At 37.4% G+C, this 17098-nt stretch overlaps 1 protein-coding gene across 4 annotated transcripts; it reads right to left on the minus strand.

Moving 5' to 3' along the window:
* Positions 1–5019: 5019 nt before the first annotated feature.
* LOC139974850 (uncharacterized) lies at positions 5020–17031 on the minus strand. 4 transcript variants are annotated; one of them, XM_071982326.1, is made up of 6 exons: positions 16107–17031; positions 14030–14160; positions 11445–11606; positions 9248–9303; positions 8322–8369; positions 5020–7587 (listed from the first exon to the last, which is right to left on the minus strand). In XM_071982326.1, exons 1-6 carry the CDS (start codon positions 16175–16177, stop codon positions 6964–6966), a joined length of 1092 nt encoding a protein of 363 aa, XP_071838427.1. In that variant the 5' UTR covers positions 16178–17031; the 3' UTR covers positions 5020–6963. The 4 variants fall into 4 exon arrangements, with proteins under 4 accessions (XP_071838427.1, XP_071838429.1, XP_071838426.1 ...); XM_071982328.1 differs by having other exon boundaries at positions 14030–14155; positions 16107–17028; XM_071982325.1 differs by lacking the exon at positions 16107–17031 and adding an exon at positions 15824–16065.
* Between the last annotated feature and the right edge of the window lie 67 nt (positions 17032–17098).

The following is a 17098-nucleotide window of genomic DNA, read 5'->3' on the forward strand; positions in this document are numbered from 1 at the left end:
ATATATATGTGTGTGTGTGTGTGTGTGTATATATGTATGTACATTGTTGTATATTATAGGTGTCTTTACCTTCCTTTTTTAAACTTTTCTGTGTTATATTTATACTTATTTTTATCTGTATTCTGTTTGTAACTTTAAATATTTGATATTTTATGTGTTTTACTATATATCTAGTGTGTAGGCTATACACTAATGACATACAATTACACCCCCCCCCCCCCCCAAAAAAAAAAAGTAGGCCTGATTTGTAGGTTATATCTTAAGTCCATCTGTAATTTCGAGCGATCAACTGATTGTAAAAGCCTCTAAAATTAACCAATATATCATTTATTTTTTATACCATTATAAACACGGCCAAACCGATACCCATCTCAACGGTCTGCTTTTTATTCTTTGGATGGGGAGGGGTGAGTGGGGGTGGGGTAAGAGGTTGCACTACTATGTAACAAAATGATCTTACAATCATCTCGGTAAACTGTTTAGGCCGAAACGTTTGCCAATCTGTAAAGATCGAAGGAATAAATGAAAGAATTCTATGACTGTCTGACTTGGACCTTACATGTAGGCAGAGGGAGCAATTGCACAATAAATTGCATAAAAAAGTGCACCTTAACATTGAATGAAACGTGCAGTAATAACGCCTTTTCTCGACCAAAATATCAAGCGTTCTTTAAATAATGCTAACACAAACAAATTCAGTGACCTTATCAAATCACAATAGGCCTATTGTTTCTGAACGAGTATGACACCTGTGTTGGTGTCTTCATGGTGATACTGTCGACCTATTTCGTGACACCTTTAATTACATATTGACTGCGATAGAAAATAAGAATAACATCTGATTACAATGTTAGGAGAAATATAGCCATATACTTCTAAGCAGTATACAATGTGTAGCCTGCATTTTCAGGTTGATTTGATATACAATCTTTCCACGGCAGTCGGTACTGTGCAACTCCCACGACAATGTGGCATTGAGGTGTACAGGATTTTAAAGGTGGGCGGGTGGGAAGGGTGGTATGGAGGGGGGGGGGGGAGGGAGGCTTATATTCCATTATCTAATACATCCTTTACATTAGACCATATCTAATATTTGGGCGGATGAAAGATTGAAGTATAACAGTTTCCATGATCAAACCATAATATTCCATTTCTATATAATCTTATTAATATTCATATATTCATATATTCATACATTCATATTACAATGTATATCAGTAGTTGATAAAAAGCATCCTTATAAATCTCCCCTATTTTCATATTAAATTTGACTATTTATTAGAAGAATTAATTGACGCTATTCCTAATGTAGATGAGTGTCTGTCTATTTAGTTGGTCTTTCAAGGCGAGAAACAGCTGGATCTCAACAATATACGCTCACGTGGCCGTTTTCCATTAAGAATCTGAAATCATGTTTTACTGTTTAGTTAGTTATCTTGGAGTAACGCGTTTTCTATGCCAGTTATTTTACATGCAGGTTTTTGTCATGTGTAGACGGCTTATTCGACTACATACAAAATTAGTTTTCACTAAAAGGTAGCGTGTAAAGTTCACTTTTTTCGTTGAAAAATATCATTGTGTACAATTTCGTGGAACTCATTTGCTTTATATATTTCCATTATGTTATTGGTGAAATTAAAATAAAGAAAGGCGAACACACAAATCCATACTTAAGAAAGTCATATCAAATAGGAATTACGTAACTAAAGGTCATTCCGAATATAATCAATCTACTGTTACTGTTCTACTGTAGGACACACCGTATCACCCCCCGCCCCCCCCCCCCCCCCCAATATGAAATTACTTATGCTTTCAAACATCTCATACACATAAACATATCAAGGTAATTTGAATGCATGGTGGGTAATCTTATTCGTTCTTATCATAATAAATTTACTCATTAAATTTTCTAAAGTTCGTATAGTCATTGTCTGATAGAAAAGTAACGTAATAACGATAATATAAAACATGTGAAAATTTTACAAAAAAAAAAATTTACAAAATTTACACGTCGACATGGCGTTAATTTGATGTAATTATTAAAAGTCGTTCAAGGGTAAGATTCTCACGGGTTTTTAGTTGTTGATAGAATTCCTAAAGGTTTGTAACTTATTAGCCGTGTGCCCTCTAACGGAACGATATTGATCTAAGGCTATAGACTCAAAGATCTTCTTAAAGTTGTAGCAAATTCATTTTGGTCAGAAAGTTCTGAATTTGTCTTTTTTTAGATTCAATGCTTCGAGTATAGAATGTGCAATTATATTAAAATTGTTCATACTAACTTGAAGTACCCATCATGACTATCTTTTTCAAAAGATGTTAATATTAGCCTATAGGTAAAAATATTTTCATATGGAAAATATTGCATGAAAAGAAAACACAATTAAAGCAGTAATCCTTTAAACAATCTGTTGTTTTTTGTCCTTTTCCAAATTGATGGGAAGGAGTCAAGTTAATATTGACAATTCGCTTTTTGATGTTCCATATTATAATTCCCAAAAAATTACTTAAATTATTACTTGATTGTGAACAATCATAATCATGGTGAGCGCATGCGCTGGGAAATCAGCGAGAATCGAATCTATGAATTCTCCTCCCTGGCGTCTATATACCTCCACTTAGTGTTTCCAAAATACATGAAGGTATCTTAGGTTCATCAATCGGAAACTTACTTTGACTAATATGCTGCATTTTAATTTTGGTAAAATTGTTCACTAAGCGCAAACAGCTGCTTTAAAGTGCTGATGGGCCCAACTGAAGGGTGTTATGCTCACATAAATACTTTAACACATACATAACAATTGGCTTTTGGCATTTGTTTAATCTTTCATTGTGTTATCTGACTAGAAATAATATTATCCTTTGGTATGAATCGCCAAATTCATACCCATTGGGTGGTTATAGGCCAAGCGTCACTGTTAATCGTTGAACTCCGTATATATTCGACCCACTAACTTCTTGTTGTTGTATGCCAGATCGGTATTGCAGATCAGCTAAAAAGGAAAGTTACGTTTCTTTCTTTCTCTACTTTTTCTTGCACCACCCTTGTGCAACTATCCTTCATGAATTCTAAATATATTTTTTTAATGGTAAATGTATAATATAGGCTAAGGCTGTTTTGTTTTGTTTCTTTGTTTTCTGTTAGACGTCAAATAGTGCATTCTGGGGCATAACTAGACTAATAAGTCAGGTCCATAATTATGAGCTAATAACTACTTTTAAATTTTGTGTGAGGTTGAAAAGGGAGGGGAGAGGGAGGGGAGAGGGAGGGGAGAGGGAGGGGAGAGGGAGGGGAGAGGGAGGGGAGAGGGAGGGGAGAGGGAGGGGAGAGGGAGGGGAGAGGGAGGGGAGAGGGAGGGGAGAGGGAGGGGAGAGGGAGGGGAGAGGGAGGGGAGAGGGAGGGGTAGCGATATAATACTGTGCCTGATATCGTCCTTGGACTCAGAGGAGTGGTTCAATTCATCTCCGACTGAAAGTAAAACAGAGAGTTAACGTTTTTCTTCCCACTGATGATGATTTATGTGCAGGGCCCCTTTGTGCACCCTAGCCCCTCCCCCAGCCCTCTCAAAATGTACAGATTACTACTAACATGCATGCTAACACTAATGTATATGTACGTTGACCATAATACATCAATGACTCAGGCAGACGTGAGTTTCTATACATATATAGTCGTCTATACATCATCACACACGGTACCGCTAACACGGAGGCCAGTATACGATAACTGGATAATCAGTGTACGTGTTGACACTAATTGTTATCACGAAATTGACGAATGACAGGGGGCCTATAGGGAGAACTTAGGCAGCTATACTTCAGTTGTACTGCCGCTAATTGTCAAAAATAATAATTAACTGCTTGCGATGGAAACAAAATGTTCAACTACTGATTAGAATTGAGTAGAGAACAGAGCTAAATGTCATGTTCTGTCACAAATTATCGGATTTGTCCGTGTTATTAACATTAAGTGACACTGGATGCAATTATAGTTCTACCCACAGAGAGGATCGCGTGATCCGTGTATATAAGAAAAGATTTGACAAGCATGTTAAAGGGGGGAACAATTCGCCCTCGCAGTTTAAAGGAAGATAGCAACCACCAACATTCATCCTCATTTATGATATTTTATGCAGAATATTAGCCATGAAGGTCGGAATTCTGAGTTGGACAATTTGAGGAGGGGCAATATAGTCTACTCGTTTTCTGTACCTTGTGAAGATTTTTGACACATGATGGTGGCTCAGATGGGGGTGGGGGTTGTGGTCTGCTCGGGGGGGGGGGCTCCATCGTTAGTTAGTTCAATTAGAGTATATTTTTAGCACAGCCTTGCGTTTAGAGCGAATATTAGACTTAATTTATTGTCTACATAATACACCAGTTAGACTTGAAAGCGAGGTATAATGAGTCCCGATTTGTAAGGAATAGATACTACTATACACATTGTATAGGAACACATAATCTTTGTCAACGGTTGGACAGCGCGACTACAACACTGTGCATCTTAAAAGCCTGACATATATGCATGGATGTGTCTGTGTGTTTATATATGTATATACATATATCGAGATCCTCTAGGACAGTACACTAAAATTTCTAGCAATTTTGATTATCTTCTTAAATTTGGAGCCTATACTGATGATCTTTAAACAGTATACATCTCTCATAATTGTTACACGTACGATCAGTGCATAATGTAGTCAATTTAGGTGTATTAATGTCTCATGCATCCAGATGCCTTGCAAATGGCGATTCATGTGCCCAGAGCCCCCAATGCCCAGGGGACACAAGGCCAAGTGACCCCAATGTCCAGGGGACCCAATGGTTGATTCTGCCATTTTATTGAGACAACCGTTCGCAACTGCCAGTCAAGTATATAACCAGACAGACCTAGTACATTTAATGGCTTTAACACTTAGTGTGGCTTTGTGACAAATGTAAAAAGTTAAAGATGAAGTACCCCATTGCTTACTCTCATGCAAGTAGTAACAATAGTAAAATCTAAATGAATATTTCACATTCTGTATATGGTTTACAATTTATTAAAAATACACAATATTTACATAAAAAGGATAATGATAAAGAGTAATACATATAGCAGATCAAGAAACTTTCTTTAATAAAAAAAATAAAAAACATATCAACTGAATTAACAGTTGTTTCCCATCGGTATTTGTTACATATCGAAGGTAACACGGTAGTTGTTCCATGTCAAAGGTAACACGGTAGTTGATACATGTCAAAGGTAACACGGTATTTGTTACATATCGAAGGTAACACAGTAGTTGCTATATGTCGAAGGTAACACGGTAGTTTTTCCATGTCTAAGGTTACACGGTAGTTGTTACATGTCAAAGGTAACAGGGTAGTTGTTACCTATTGAAGGTAACACTGTATTAGTTATGCATCAAAGGTAACAGGGTAGTTGTTACCTATTGAAGGTAACACTGTATTAGTTATGTATCAAAGGTAACACAGTAGTTGTTCCATGTCTAAGGTAACACGGTAGTTGTTACATGTCAAAGGTAACAGGGTAGTTGTTACCTATTGAAGGTAACACGGTATTATAGTTATGTATCGAAGGTATCCGTGTACACTCAAGGTGGTACCTGTATGGCAAGGAAAGCTGCAAGAGTTACAACAAGATATTGAGGAAGCGTAAATTTTTGCATTATTTAAATTTAGTGATTTAAATTCTTATGTTAATATCAGTTAATTTGTCACATCTGTTGCTATATAATAGTTTTTGGCAATGAAAGTTGAAGGGGTAAAAGCAAGGTGATGAGGTTATATAGTATATACTTTAGCAAGCTGTTGGCATCACAAAAAAAAAGAAGATATTAAAGTATGATTTTAAATTCCTTCATCGGATTTCAACGGTATTTATAACAATTAACAAGATTATAACTATTTGTTTTTCCTTTAAGGATGTTGGATTACTTTAACTGAAGTGATTGAAATTCAAATAAATATTGTAAGCTGTACATATGGATTTATAAGGGTTAGCTACCAAAGGTAACATGATTGTAGTTGTTACCTATCAAAGGTAACAGCTGTGCACACTGAAGAGCTCTGTCCCTTTATGGCAAGGTAAGTTTGAAGTAGTTAGAACTTCAGGTAATGAGAATTGAACTTACAGAAGTATCCTCTTCCTCTCCTGCAGTTTCTTACATTTTAATTTAGGCCCGCAAAATTTTGCTAACGAATAAAGTAAGATAAATTACTCTTAAACTCTATTATAATAGTAATTACTTTGTATTTATAGCTTAATATAGTTGTAGTTTCCCCAGAGGTGAAGGCTGACACATTCATGGTGCAGGTTTATGGCAAAGGGGGAAAAAAGAACTGAAGGAGTTTTAGAACAAAGTTTGGTTGATCAGGAGAAAAATTGTCCGACTAACAATGTTAACGTTGACATTTGAACTCCAGTGTTGTGCTATTAAATAGAACTGACTTGAAGTTGAACAAATTCAAAATGACTGTATTTATAAGTGTCAACCATACATTTGAATATTTATCATCATGACAAGATGCAGCTGTGAGCACTTTTGAAATGAAAGACACTCAATCGTGCAAACCTACATAAAAAGTCAAGGCAAACCTGTTGGATCTTAAACCTACGTATATATACAAAATTGAGAACTGTGAATAAAAAAATTATTTGAGGATATGAAAACTGGATTTTACATAATGGATCTGACCAAAAGACAAGGACAATTAATTTGAACTCTTGTGCAATTAAGTAAGTAAAGACTAGGCCGTAACGGTCCTGTTGACTGAGCGGAGATGTGATTGGTCAGGGGAGTGTGTGTGTGTGAAAGTGGCAGTCCTAACAAACTCCCCTTCCAACAACACTAGCCACTGAAACTCTGCTGATGGAAAAGTTGCTCACATGTACCACACCACAATATCCCCCCCCCCCTCCCCGCTCTCCCACCGAACCTGGTAGCTAAGACCTAATTGCTACCTGGACAAAATGGAAACCAATTCTATATTGATTGCCTCTTCATATGTCGGTGGAGGATCCAAAGGATTATATGAGCACAATGGTGGAGCTAATCTGGACTGGGTGGTACCTAGGGCCATGGCTGCCGTATTCATTGTTATTTCAGAGGGCAAGTGGACAGGTGATTCGTGAGACATTGCAGAGGCCGTCGACCGACCAGAGAATGGATTGATGGGTCCTCCAGGGGACATCTGCTCTGTGGAACAATTCTCCCGATTTTCGCGGTACGAAGGAAGACTAGTATCGGTTGGTCCATGGGACATCGCTGCAGATGGAGAGACCCTCAACCATGGATACGAAAAGTCGATGGGTGCTTCAGGATTCTGATCCGTGGAAAAGTTCCCCCTATTCCGGCTTGACGGATTGACCGTCCATGGATTCTGGTCAGATCTATTTCCAATGTCAGTTCGTCCAAAGAATGGTCGTATCGGTCCTCTGAGGTCCTGATTTGTGGAATAGTTAACGATGTTTCCATGTGTGAATTCATTCGCCGTTCGCCTACTCCCGGCACTATTTGCAGAATTACTAACGGGGGATCTAGAGACCGCAACACCTGGGGTCCATACTGATGAGGGTGGTCGCTGCATACAAGATCAACAAAAAAAATCCCGTCAGGTTGAGGTTTGTTTAATTATGCTGCAAGTTATTACAGGTTATGTTACGTATGGTTAAAGATCATCATTATGCGTTCCCCCCTCAAAGGTACCTAATTGCTAATTATAACTTTCACCGGCCCTCCCCCCTCCCTCCCTAAAAAATAGTTTCCTCTAGGTTTTGGCTCTGAAAATTATTATCAGATTTAGAGAAGATCCGAAAAATTAAATGTTCAAGAAGAATGAATGCTCGGAGGGTGGATGCATTAAACTTGAGGATTGTTCAAGTTTAGACATCGAGTGACAAGTATATGCACTTGCTAGCATGTAGCCTACATATGTGGGGCAGCATTTGATGATCTTCAATGAAAAACTATGTTTTTCAATTTGGCACTGAAATTGTCATAATCTGAAAAGATAAAATGTTAATGAAGGTGACCTTTTCTCGACAGGAAATCTTGGGACGTATGATGATGATATTCAGCCCCCTCCCCCAATGTCATTTTGACAAAGATGGGTAAATTAGTAACCACACTGTAACTTTAAATGTAACCAGAGAGGTTTAGTAGACAACTTGATACTTAAGGCCGGTTAAGTCAAAGACGGTGTTGAAAATTTTACTCCCCTTGATGAAAGGGGTTCCTGATTCCCTGCTTTAAAGTTCAGGTCTAGTCTTGTTTTGACCAACACTAAAAGGCTATAACCATTTTATAGTAACATACCTCAGTAGCCCTCTGCTTAGCTTTATATCCGATACAACAGAAGATTCCCTGGAAAAATGATAAAAAATTAGATACACACTTGTTGGGGGGTCTCAATTCTCCCCCCCCCCCCCCTCTCCCTCTGATGCAGCAAAGGAAGGTAGAACATTTTTCTTTTTTAACATTTGAAATATTTTTTCTTTAAATTTTTCCTATATCAAACTAATACAATTGTACAAATAAAGAAAAGGTATACACTGTACTAGCAATATTACCATTTTTTTATTTTATTTTTTGTACCAGAAATAGCACATGTCAAATATACAGTTTAAAAGGCGGGCACCAAATCAAATTTGTAAGGTAAACACTGGACTTAATCATGAGAAACCAGCATTGTGGAACATGGAGATCTGAAATACATCTGTAGTGAAAAAAGATCTAAGTGATTAATGTACCAGGTAATATATCACCTAGCTAATGTGCTATATATTGCTAGATTGGGCTGTGACTTTCTTTTTCGATAAGGATTGAAAACCAGAAAACCTGAGAAACTAGAGTAACCGTTGTGATCCAGTTTCCACAGCAATAAATGTACACATATTTTGAACTCTTCTGTTTTGTATGGCGTGAGTGGTAACATTAGACAAAACATGGAAACAACACTTGTCTGATGGGTTAAATTTAATGTGGGAAAATTCTTCCTTTTGGAAATATTTACATAGACCTATATACATGTATATTATTTACTATATATTTATACGAAATCCCCATTACATGTTATGCTTATTAAAGCAAGAAGGAGGTATGCCAAATGCAAAAGCACAAATTATGTAAAGATTATTTTTATCAAGCTGGTACAAAATCATGAAAATTTACAGTCCCCATCTTCAGTGATAATGCATTAGCCAACATCCAGTCCCCATTTAAAGAATACAAACAATACCTACCATAAAGACGAAAAAGGCTATGACTGCAAAGATAACTATGGCAGTTTTGGACTCCGCTGAAATAAAGAAAAAAAGAAAAAAAAAAAAGGGGAAAGAACATAAAATGACCTCTATGGTATGCTCCGTTTAAGCCTACATTAATGATGACATAATTTCTCAGTGCAGAGTGCACCCTTCATGTTTATAACAGTTCCACAGTCCACCGTTTTTTTTCCTCTTTTAACTCATCCAAAGAAATAGTCTTTCAAATTTAAAAATAGCACAGCTGCCAAATTGCTTTCATGTTTGTCCTTGACAAATTTAAAACAGTCGTGTTATGTTGTGTTGTGGCCGAGTGAATAAAGACGGTGGTATTTGAAGCGATGAGGCTTAGCAATCGGGAGGTTCCAGGTTTGATACTCGGCCGGGTCTTAGTAATGTGGGTTGTTCATCCAATGGGATATACATTTTTCGCATCTAAAATGACTCTCTAACTTCAAAAGATTCCAAATTCATGACGGTCAAGCTTGCCTATAGAAAATTGGTCGTCCTCAAATAATAACTTGTTACTCAATAGCATAAACTACCCCAATACTGATTCATCCTTGAGCCCACCTACTTGATTGACCAGTCACCTGTATGATTATAAACACAAGTGCTCTAATGGCCAGCACTAGTTACTGTCTTGTGTGAAGACAAGTTTGGCTGGACCACTGAAATAGTACACTGTATGTTTAATTATGAATTTGTGCAGAGGAGCGTTCAGTATGGCTAGCATTACCAACTCGGATAGATATTCAATCACCCGTCTTTGGCCAAATAGCAGGAGACTCAGGTGGTATTTTCTATAGGCAGGGAAGATCTTAATGTTTGAGTTAAAATGTTGCACTGGAAGCCACCCTACGTGTAAGTTGTAATCCATAAGCCTTTGCAGGATCCTCCTAAATTTATTGGTCTCTTTAGCATCGTAAAAATAACTGCTGATTAATATTATTATTATGCGCGTGGTCGCTACAATAGTGGCATCGCTGATCGAATGAACGATACCTACATGACTGGATGCTGAAACTTAAAGTTTCATTATATAGTCTCTGTACATTTGCAGTTTCAGAGGCTAGCTGCTTAGCCAACTCATTATGAGCCTGTAACGGCGCTCACATGGGCCCTCACTTTGTAGGTACCTACATGTGTTTTCCGCCCAAAAAATAATACCATTAACAACCGGAAAGTTCTTTCTTTATACTGCAAGCACTTCATGCGCACTCCAATACTGCCTATTGGCAGGCAAATGCAATTCTAGTTGTAGATGAGTCAATTCAGGCTTTAAAAGTCTTTCGCTCTCCTATACAAGTAGTTTGCATCTCAGAAACTGACCAAACGGGATCATGAGACTGTGTTAATTAGCCTTAGTAGTCCAGCCACTTGTAATCCGTGGGCCTAAGATCTTTAACGGATCATAGGCTCAATAATTTGACATCATGTCTTCTCCATTTTGTTGTGTGTAACTTAACAACATACACAAAACCTAGCTCTGTGCCCTTTAAGTCACCTTTCATAAAATGTTACATATATATATATATATTTATATATATATATTTATATATATATATATATATATATATATATATATATATATATATATGGAGTCCTAGTAGCAGGGATGTGCCCAGGATTTCCTGAGTGCCGGGTATACTGATCGCCGTCCCAGGGGAGGGGTCTACGGGGGAGGGGCCGGTGTCCCCCTCGATTTTTGAAGGTGCTCAGATGCCAATGCTGGCACTTGTGTAGCTTTTTTAGCACATACACAAGTATTAGTTTTGCTAACTATTTACATTTTGTAGTTTTTTTTTTTAGTGAAATATATATATTACGTACCTGGTAAAGTTATTGGTTTGTTTCAAAGAGATTTTACAAGGAACCGATTGATAGCCGTAAGTAATGTTTCTCGCATGCGTAACTGATGCATTATTAGTCTGTATGATTTTGGCATAGGCTAGGCCCAATTTATGTTGACTATATCGTTAGGAATGTCGGGATTTTAGATGCAAATAGTGCTGGGCGGGATTCACGATTTTTAAGACAGTGCTGGGCAGTAATGTTTAGTGCTGGGCGGGGCCGCCCAGTGCCGCCCAGAGTGGGCCGTACATCACTGTAGTAGGTAAACTGCATGCATGTATATATATTTTAGTTTTGTATGGGATTTAATGACTGTACATACTTGGTAAACAGAATACTGTGGCACGGGTTGTTAGGTCAGGTTTGTCTTCGCAATCTCTAGTCCTTACTAATTCACAGAATGATGAATAAGTCACTCCATCTGAACCACACACTGACTTAGCATCATGGCCGAGGCGATCACAATTCGACCACCAACAAAAGGCTGCAAAGTACAAAAGAAAGGATTAAGGTACTTAATTCTCACTGGCACAGAGGAAACAACAACAAACATGCCCAGGGGCGGCGATCTGTTTCAAATATTGGGGGGGGACATTTGCTTGGATGCAGGCGAATTACTATCAAAGCGGAGCGCCACCATTGGTTGGCGCGCAGCGTACAAGAAAATTTCTGGTTTTGATAGCCCCCAGATCACCGGAAATGGCACTTCTCGGGCTTGAAAATGACCAACCAGATGTAAACTTTTGCCTGAGAACCAAGTTTTTCCTAATATTTTTTTTTTCATTCACAACCTTTTTTCAAGATTGTCACCAATCACACATCATGTTCGACCTCATTACATCTCCTGTGGATCATTGCTTTTGTAGGTAATTGTACGTAACGCCACACAATACCCGTCAGCCCCACGTTTCAAGGTTTTAAGCCCATTATTTTTTTCAGAATTTGAATAATAAATTCACTTGAAAACATACCCATAATGTTGCACAAAATTTCATCTATGGACAACCAATATAGAAAACCCCCCCTCAACCCCTAACAGACTGGTCAAAATTGCACGAGTAGAGAGAAGTATGATGAAGAATGTTGGTCAAGGAATTTTCGAAAATTCAGACACAGATAAATTATTGGTGTACAAATATTAAAACCTCTTATAACGGCTACTATTAAACTTCGATATCATAGAAAATACCCAAAAAATATGCTCGAGGGGGAGGGCTGTCTCCACCCTTCACCCCCCCCCTCCCTTGGCTACGCACCTGCGGTTAGACATCTTGTAGGAAACAGGCCAAATGGAAACCAGTGAACTCATATCGATGTGGATCATAATGATTGTACGTACTTACACTCATACAAAAGATGCAAACCAAATTTCATTACGGATGCAGTCCGTCTAGCTAGTCATTTCGAGAAAAAAAGTAAAAACTACTTTCGGTTATATATAGTAACAAATTGTGACACGGTTAGACAGGCACCTTGCGAGGAATTTGCCAAGGGAGGGGCAAAACTTGTACCCAGACTTTGTAAGCGTAGCACCGCCATAAGTTGGCGCGAAGCACAAAAGAAAATTTTGGCCGAAAATGTCTCCCAGATCGCTGGAAATGGCACTTCCCAGGCCTTGTAAGTTGCATCTAAGCATTTTCTATTTTGAAATTACTAGCGATATCATAAAAAAATACAAAACATATGCTTAAAAAACACTATGCCACCAAATATTGGGGGGGATATTAGATACTATATCCCCCCACCAAAAATATTGGGGGGGACATGTCCCCCCCGTCCCCCCCATGATCGCCGCCCATGTACATGCCAAACTAAATAACTCACATATTGCATAAATTAGGAGGGTCCAATTTGTGTTGTCAACTACACCCCCCCCTCCCACCCACCTCCTCTCTTTTCAATGTGATACAAGTCTCAGATTTAAAGACAGAGCTGAGTGAATATCCTGACCAGTATTAGCTGAAGTTGAGTGAGCTCACACTGCAGCTGTTACATATATATATACTCCATGAATTGCTTTAAGTTTATACACCATCGTATCATGATCAGATTAAGTGACAGAGGAATTGTCATTTAATCAAACTTATTCCTTTTTGGGAGATTTAGATTTACTTTCCTTCACACTCTCAATGCTGAAGATTGACTTAATGTACGTATGACATAGCCGATCCACATACCTGTGCTTCACTTGTCTTCAGTTTTCTTTATTTATTTGGATATGTTTATTTCTGTAATCGAGATTAGTTTTGCTATAAATTGCAAATTGATAATAATCCATTGTTTTATATCTATACAAGAAATGGAAATTCATATGAACGATAGACCACCCTTGCATGGGTGACATTCCACAACTACATATACAAAGCATTGTGATTATGTTTATTGAGACTATAAAAGTGTTATGTTTTACACTGAGTTTTTGTGTTGCATAGGAGGAACCAACCTATGGTGCTGTGTGTTAGACTATAAGTAGTGCAGTGTGTGTTCTAGTCTGAAGTACATGGTTTTAATAGGCCGCACATCACAAGAATTAATATTATTGGAAAAAGGTTCAAACCAGCTGCACCTACATCATTCCATCTGCAATCCACACATATAGTTAATATCTATATAAATATATATATATATATATATATATATATATATATATATATATATATATATATATGTGCATATCCTTTAACCACAATATTGGTTCTGTGCAAACCCATGTTGACATTGTTAAATATTATTAGCAACATGTGTAAATATACATGTTATTTCAGTTAGAGAATATATTCAGATATACTTACTGCAATCAGTCCAGCAAACAAATGAAGTCAAGACCCATGTTGACATTGTTAAATATTATTAGCACCATGTGTAAACATGTTATTTCAGTTGGAGGATATAGTCACATATACTTACTGCAATCAGTCCAACCAACAAATGAAGCCAAGACCAGACCAAAGACCTTCTGGAGCACCAACATAAATTCTACTCGTCGGAGCCATTGCACCATTGTTCTTTTCAAACTAAGGTGTAAATTAAGTTCTGTCCTTCACCATATATAAGAATGGAAATTAGAAATATCAGGAAAAGAGCGAAAAAGAATTATGATTTAGTCACTACATGTAATTGCTCTTAAAAGAGTGGCATTGTGCTGATATATAAACATATATAATTTTCATGCTCGCTACAATTTCAATATAGATAGATAGAAAGACAGACAGACAGACAGACAGACATATAGATAGATAGATATATGTATGTATGTATATGTGATCTTCCCGCAAGCAGGAACTCGCGAAAGAAGCCATGGAGGCTTATAGACTCGCAAGCTGACCGAAGCCAATCTCTCGGCACACATTCATTTAACGTCCATGTCAGGAAGTTGTTATTGAACAACACCCTTGCCAGACGACACACATTGCTGTCGGCGGGGAATCGAACCGGGGATCTCATGACTGGGAGACGCCGGCGTTAACTGGCGTATGCATGTATGTTTATATGTACTGTATGTGTACACATGCACATAACATTTTACCATCAATTGCTAGGCTCTTTCACATGCCTGTTTCTACAAATATTAATGCAGTCAATCTGAAATAAACATGTGTATTAACCAGGGACGTAGCCAGGGGGGAGGGGGTGGTCAATGGCTCCAACCCCTCCCCTTTCGGTACCCCGAAAATAAAATTTAACTAAAAGCAGGAAATGTCATTAAAGCCCTCTTTTCAGGTCGAAGGAAGCTAAGCGACCCTTCTCAATCTTTCCCCTGAAGGTTCGTTTGCTACGTACGGTGGCTTAATAGGGACATTGGGGGGAAACAAATTGTCCTCAAATCTCGGAATGTTTACTTTTTTTTTATCTTGAATTGACTTTATTTGACCAAAATTTTGACTTTATAAGTTGAAACTTTGTGATAAAAATGTCAAAATTTGTACTTTTTAAACCAGTGTAGATCTAAGTAATACAATAATCTCATATTGTTTTATTTCCTGCAACGTGGGAGGCATTTTGGGCAAAAATTTTCTTTGTACTGTACATCATGGTGCTCCTTTAAGTGTAATAATGCTCCTTTTGTGAGAAGTGCGACATTTGATATTCTGCTCCCCCCCCCCCCCCCTTTCAAATTTCTGGCTGCATCCCTGGTATTAAGTCCCACAATCAGGTCCCTATTATTCAGCCTAGATCAAACTTGCTGGTTTTTAAATTAGGTAAAGTACTACTGGGAAGGTTTTGCATCCAATTGTTACTCAGTCATTTCTATATCATTAAGCACGGCAAGAACTCCTCACTACCTATTAATTCTACCATCATATATATCTGTACCGAGTAGTTTACAGACAGCAGTTTCCTGATGCAAAATGCCTAATGGCATATTACTAAGTACTATACCAAGCAGAATGTACTTCATCTTCATGGATAGCTAAGAATTCTTAGCTATTTCAATCACCCTAAGTAACAGTAACAGATTCAGTTAACCCTGTTCTTAATTATAACTCACGCAGCAAATAAGTTACTTGTGTAAAGACTGGCAGGGGTTGCTTTTGAAAAAAAACAAAACAATGCAAAACTTTGCATTGACTTAATTGTTCTCAGATTTCCTCTTTTGTTTCTCATGAAAATGCTATCCTAACTTACTATTTTCTTAAACGAATGCTTGGGCCTACACCGTTAGAAAGCTGATGAATTAAATCAAGTTAAAAATAGGCCTACCACATTTTATTCTGTTGAATGAGATATATTAAATTAACTACGCATTTGAGACTTTTCTTAAACAGTAACGACATGAATGACGAAAGTCACAGTATGGATGCTCGCTTTGTTTCCTGCCATAATGCGATCACATTAAACATATTGAACAGAAATTCTAAGCTACAGCCTATGCTTAATTTAAAATCACGGGTTCATCTGTTAGGCTAGGGCCTACGGATATGATTTACTTATCTAATATTGACATAAATACATAAGTTTTTCCCCGTGACGGAAAATTACTTGCCTTCCTATCCTAGTCACTTGCAGGCGGTAACGTTGGGAGGCCGGCAGCAATTGGGACTGAAGCGGATACATAAACTAAATGTGTGCTGTCGACGTAACGAGCATCGTCTTTATTTCGCAGAATAGTCATTTGGCAGAGTACATGCGCGCGGACGGACAGCATGATATATTGCGCTGTCAGGATCTTCATGTGGTTTTGAAATAATGTAAACACAAAACGGTTGCCAGGTTACGCAACCGGCCAAAATTGTCAGCCAAATCGGTTATGGCATTAATAAAATTTTTATTCTAAATCTTTGTTGAATTTGTTATTTTTTCATTGTTTTGTGGTTTTAACTGTAATATTGTATTAATTTTAGCGTCTCGTTTGTGTGCTACTTTTCTGTACTTTTTTTTAATAAGTATTACTTCCAATTTGTTCACTTATTCATCGTTTGTAATTTACCTTTGATTTGTACAGCGTCTAAGAGAATTTACAGTTTATTGGATAAGAGGCTTATAAGTTTGGAATATTATTATTATTACTATTATTATTATATCACTTCCATGGGAATCCGTTTTAAACGGTAATGAATAAGGTTGAATAATTTGTGATTGCTTGCCAATATCTCAATTTCATGTTGTCTTTGATATTGTGATAATTCATATTCTAGCTAATTCATTCCATTTAACAAACTTTTGTCCTTCGGTGAAGCCCCCAGATCAACTTGCTCAGTGTGAAGTTCCTGTAAGCCTATAGCTTTGGAGTTAATCGTGCTTACAACGTTTCATACATTGACCTCTCTTCACCTATGACCATCACAGAAAACAACATGGTTCATGTACTCACAAAAGTGACATTATTCAACGTGAATAATGTATTCAATACATTATTCAACGTGATTAACTCTTAAAAGGAAACATTATTAAAATAGTTTAAAATCAAACCATCTTGATTCAAATGATCTAATTTGTTCTTCCTTTATATAGGAATTTCATAAAATCCACAACCCC

Source organism: Apostichopus japonicus, chromosome 10 (genome assembly GCF_037975245.1).
Source record: "Apostichopus japonicus isolate 1M-3 chromosome 10, ASM3797524v1, whole genome shotgun sequence".
NCBI lineage: Eukaryota > Metazoa > Echinodermata > Holothuroidea > Aspidochirotida > Stichopodidae > Apostichopus > Apostichopus japonicus.

Coding starts and splice junctions, on each gene's coding strand:
- LOC139974850 (XM_071982325.1), bottom strand. CDS start 15,897: ATGTCGTTACTGTTTAAGAAAAGTCTCAAATGCGTAGTTAATTTAATA. Junction 14,161..15,823: donor ATTCAACAGAATAAAATGTG/GTAGGCCTATTT, acceptor TATATGGTGAAG/GACAGAACTTAATTTACACC. Junction 11,607..14,029: donor TGTTGGTTGGACTGATTGCA/GTAAGTATATGT, acceptor TGTACTTTGCAG/CCTTTTGTTGGTGGTCGAAT.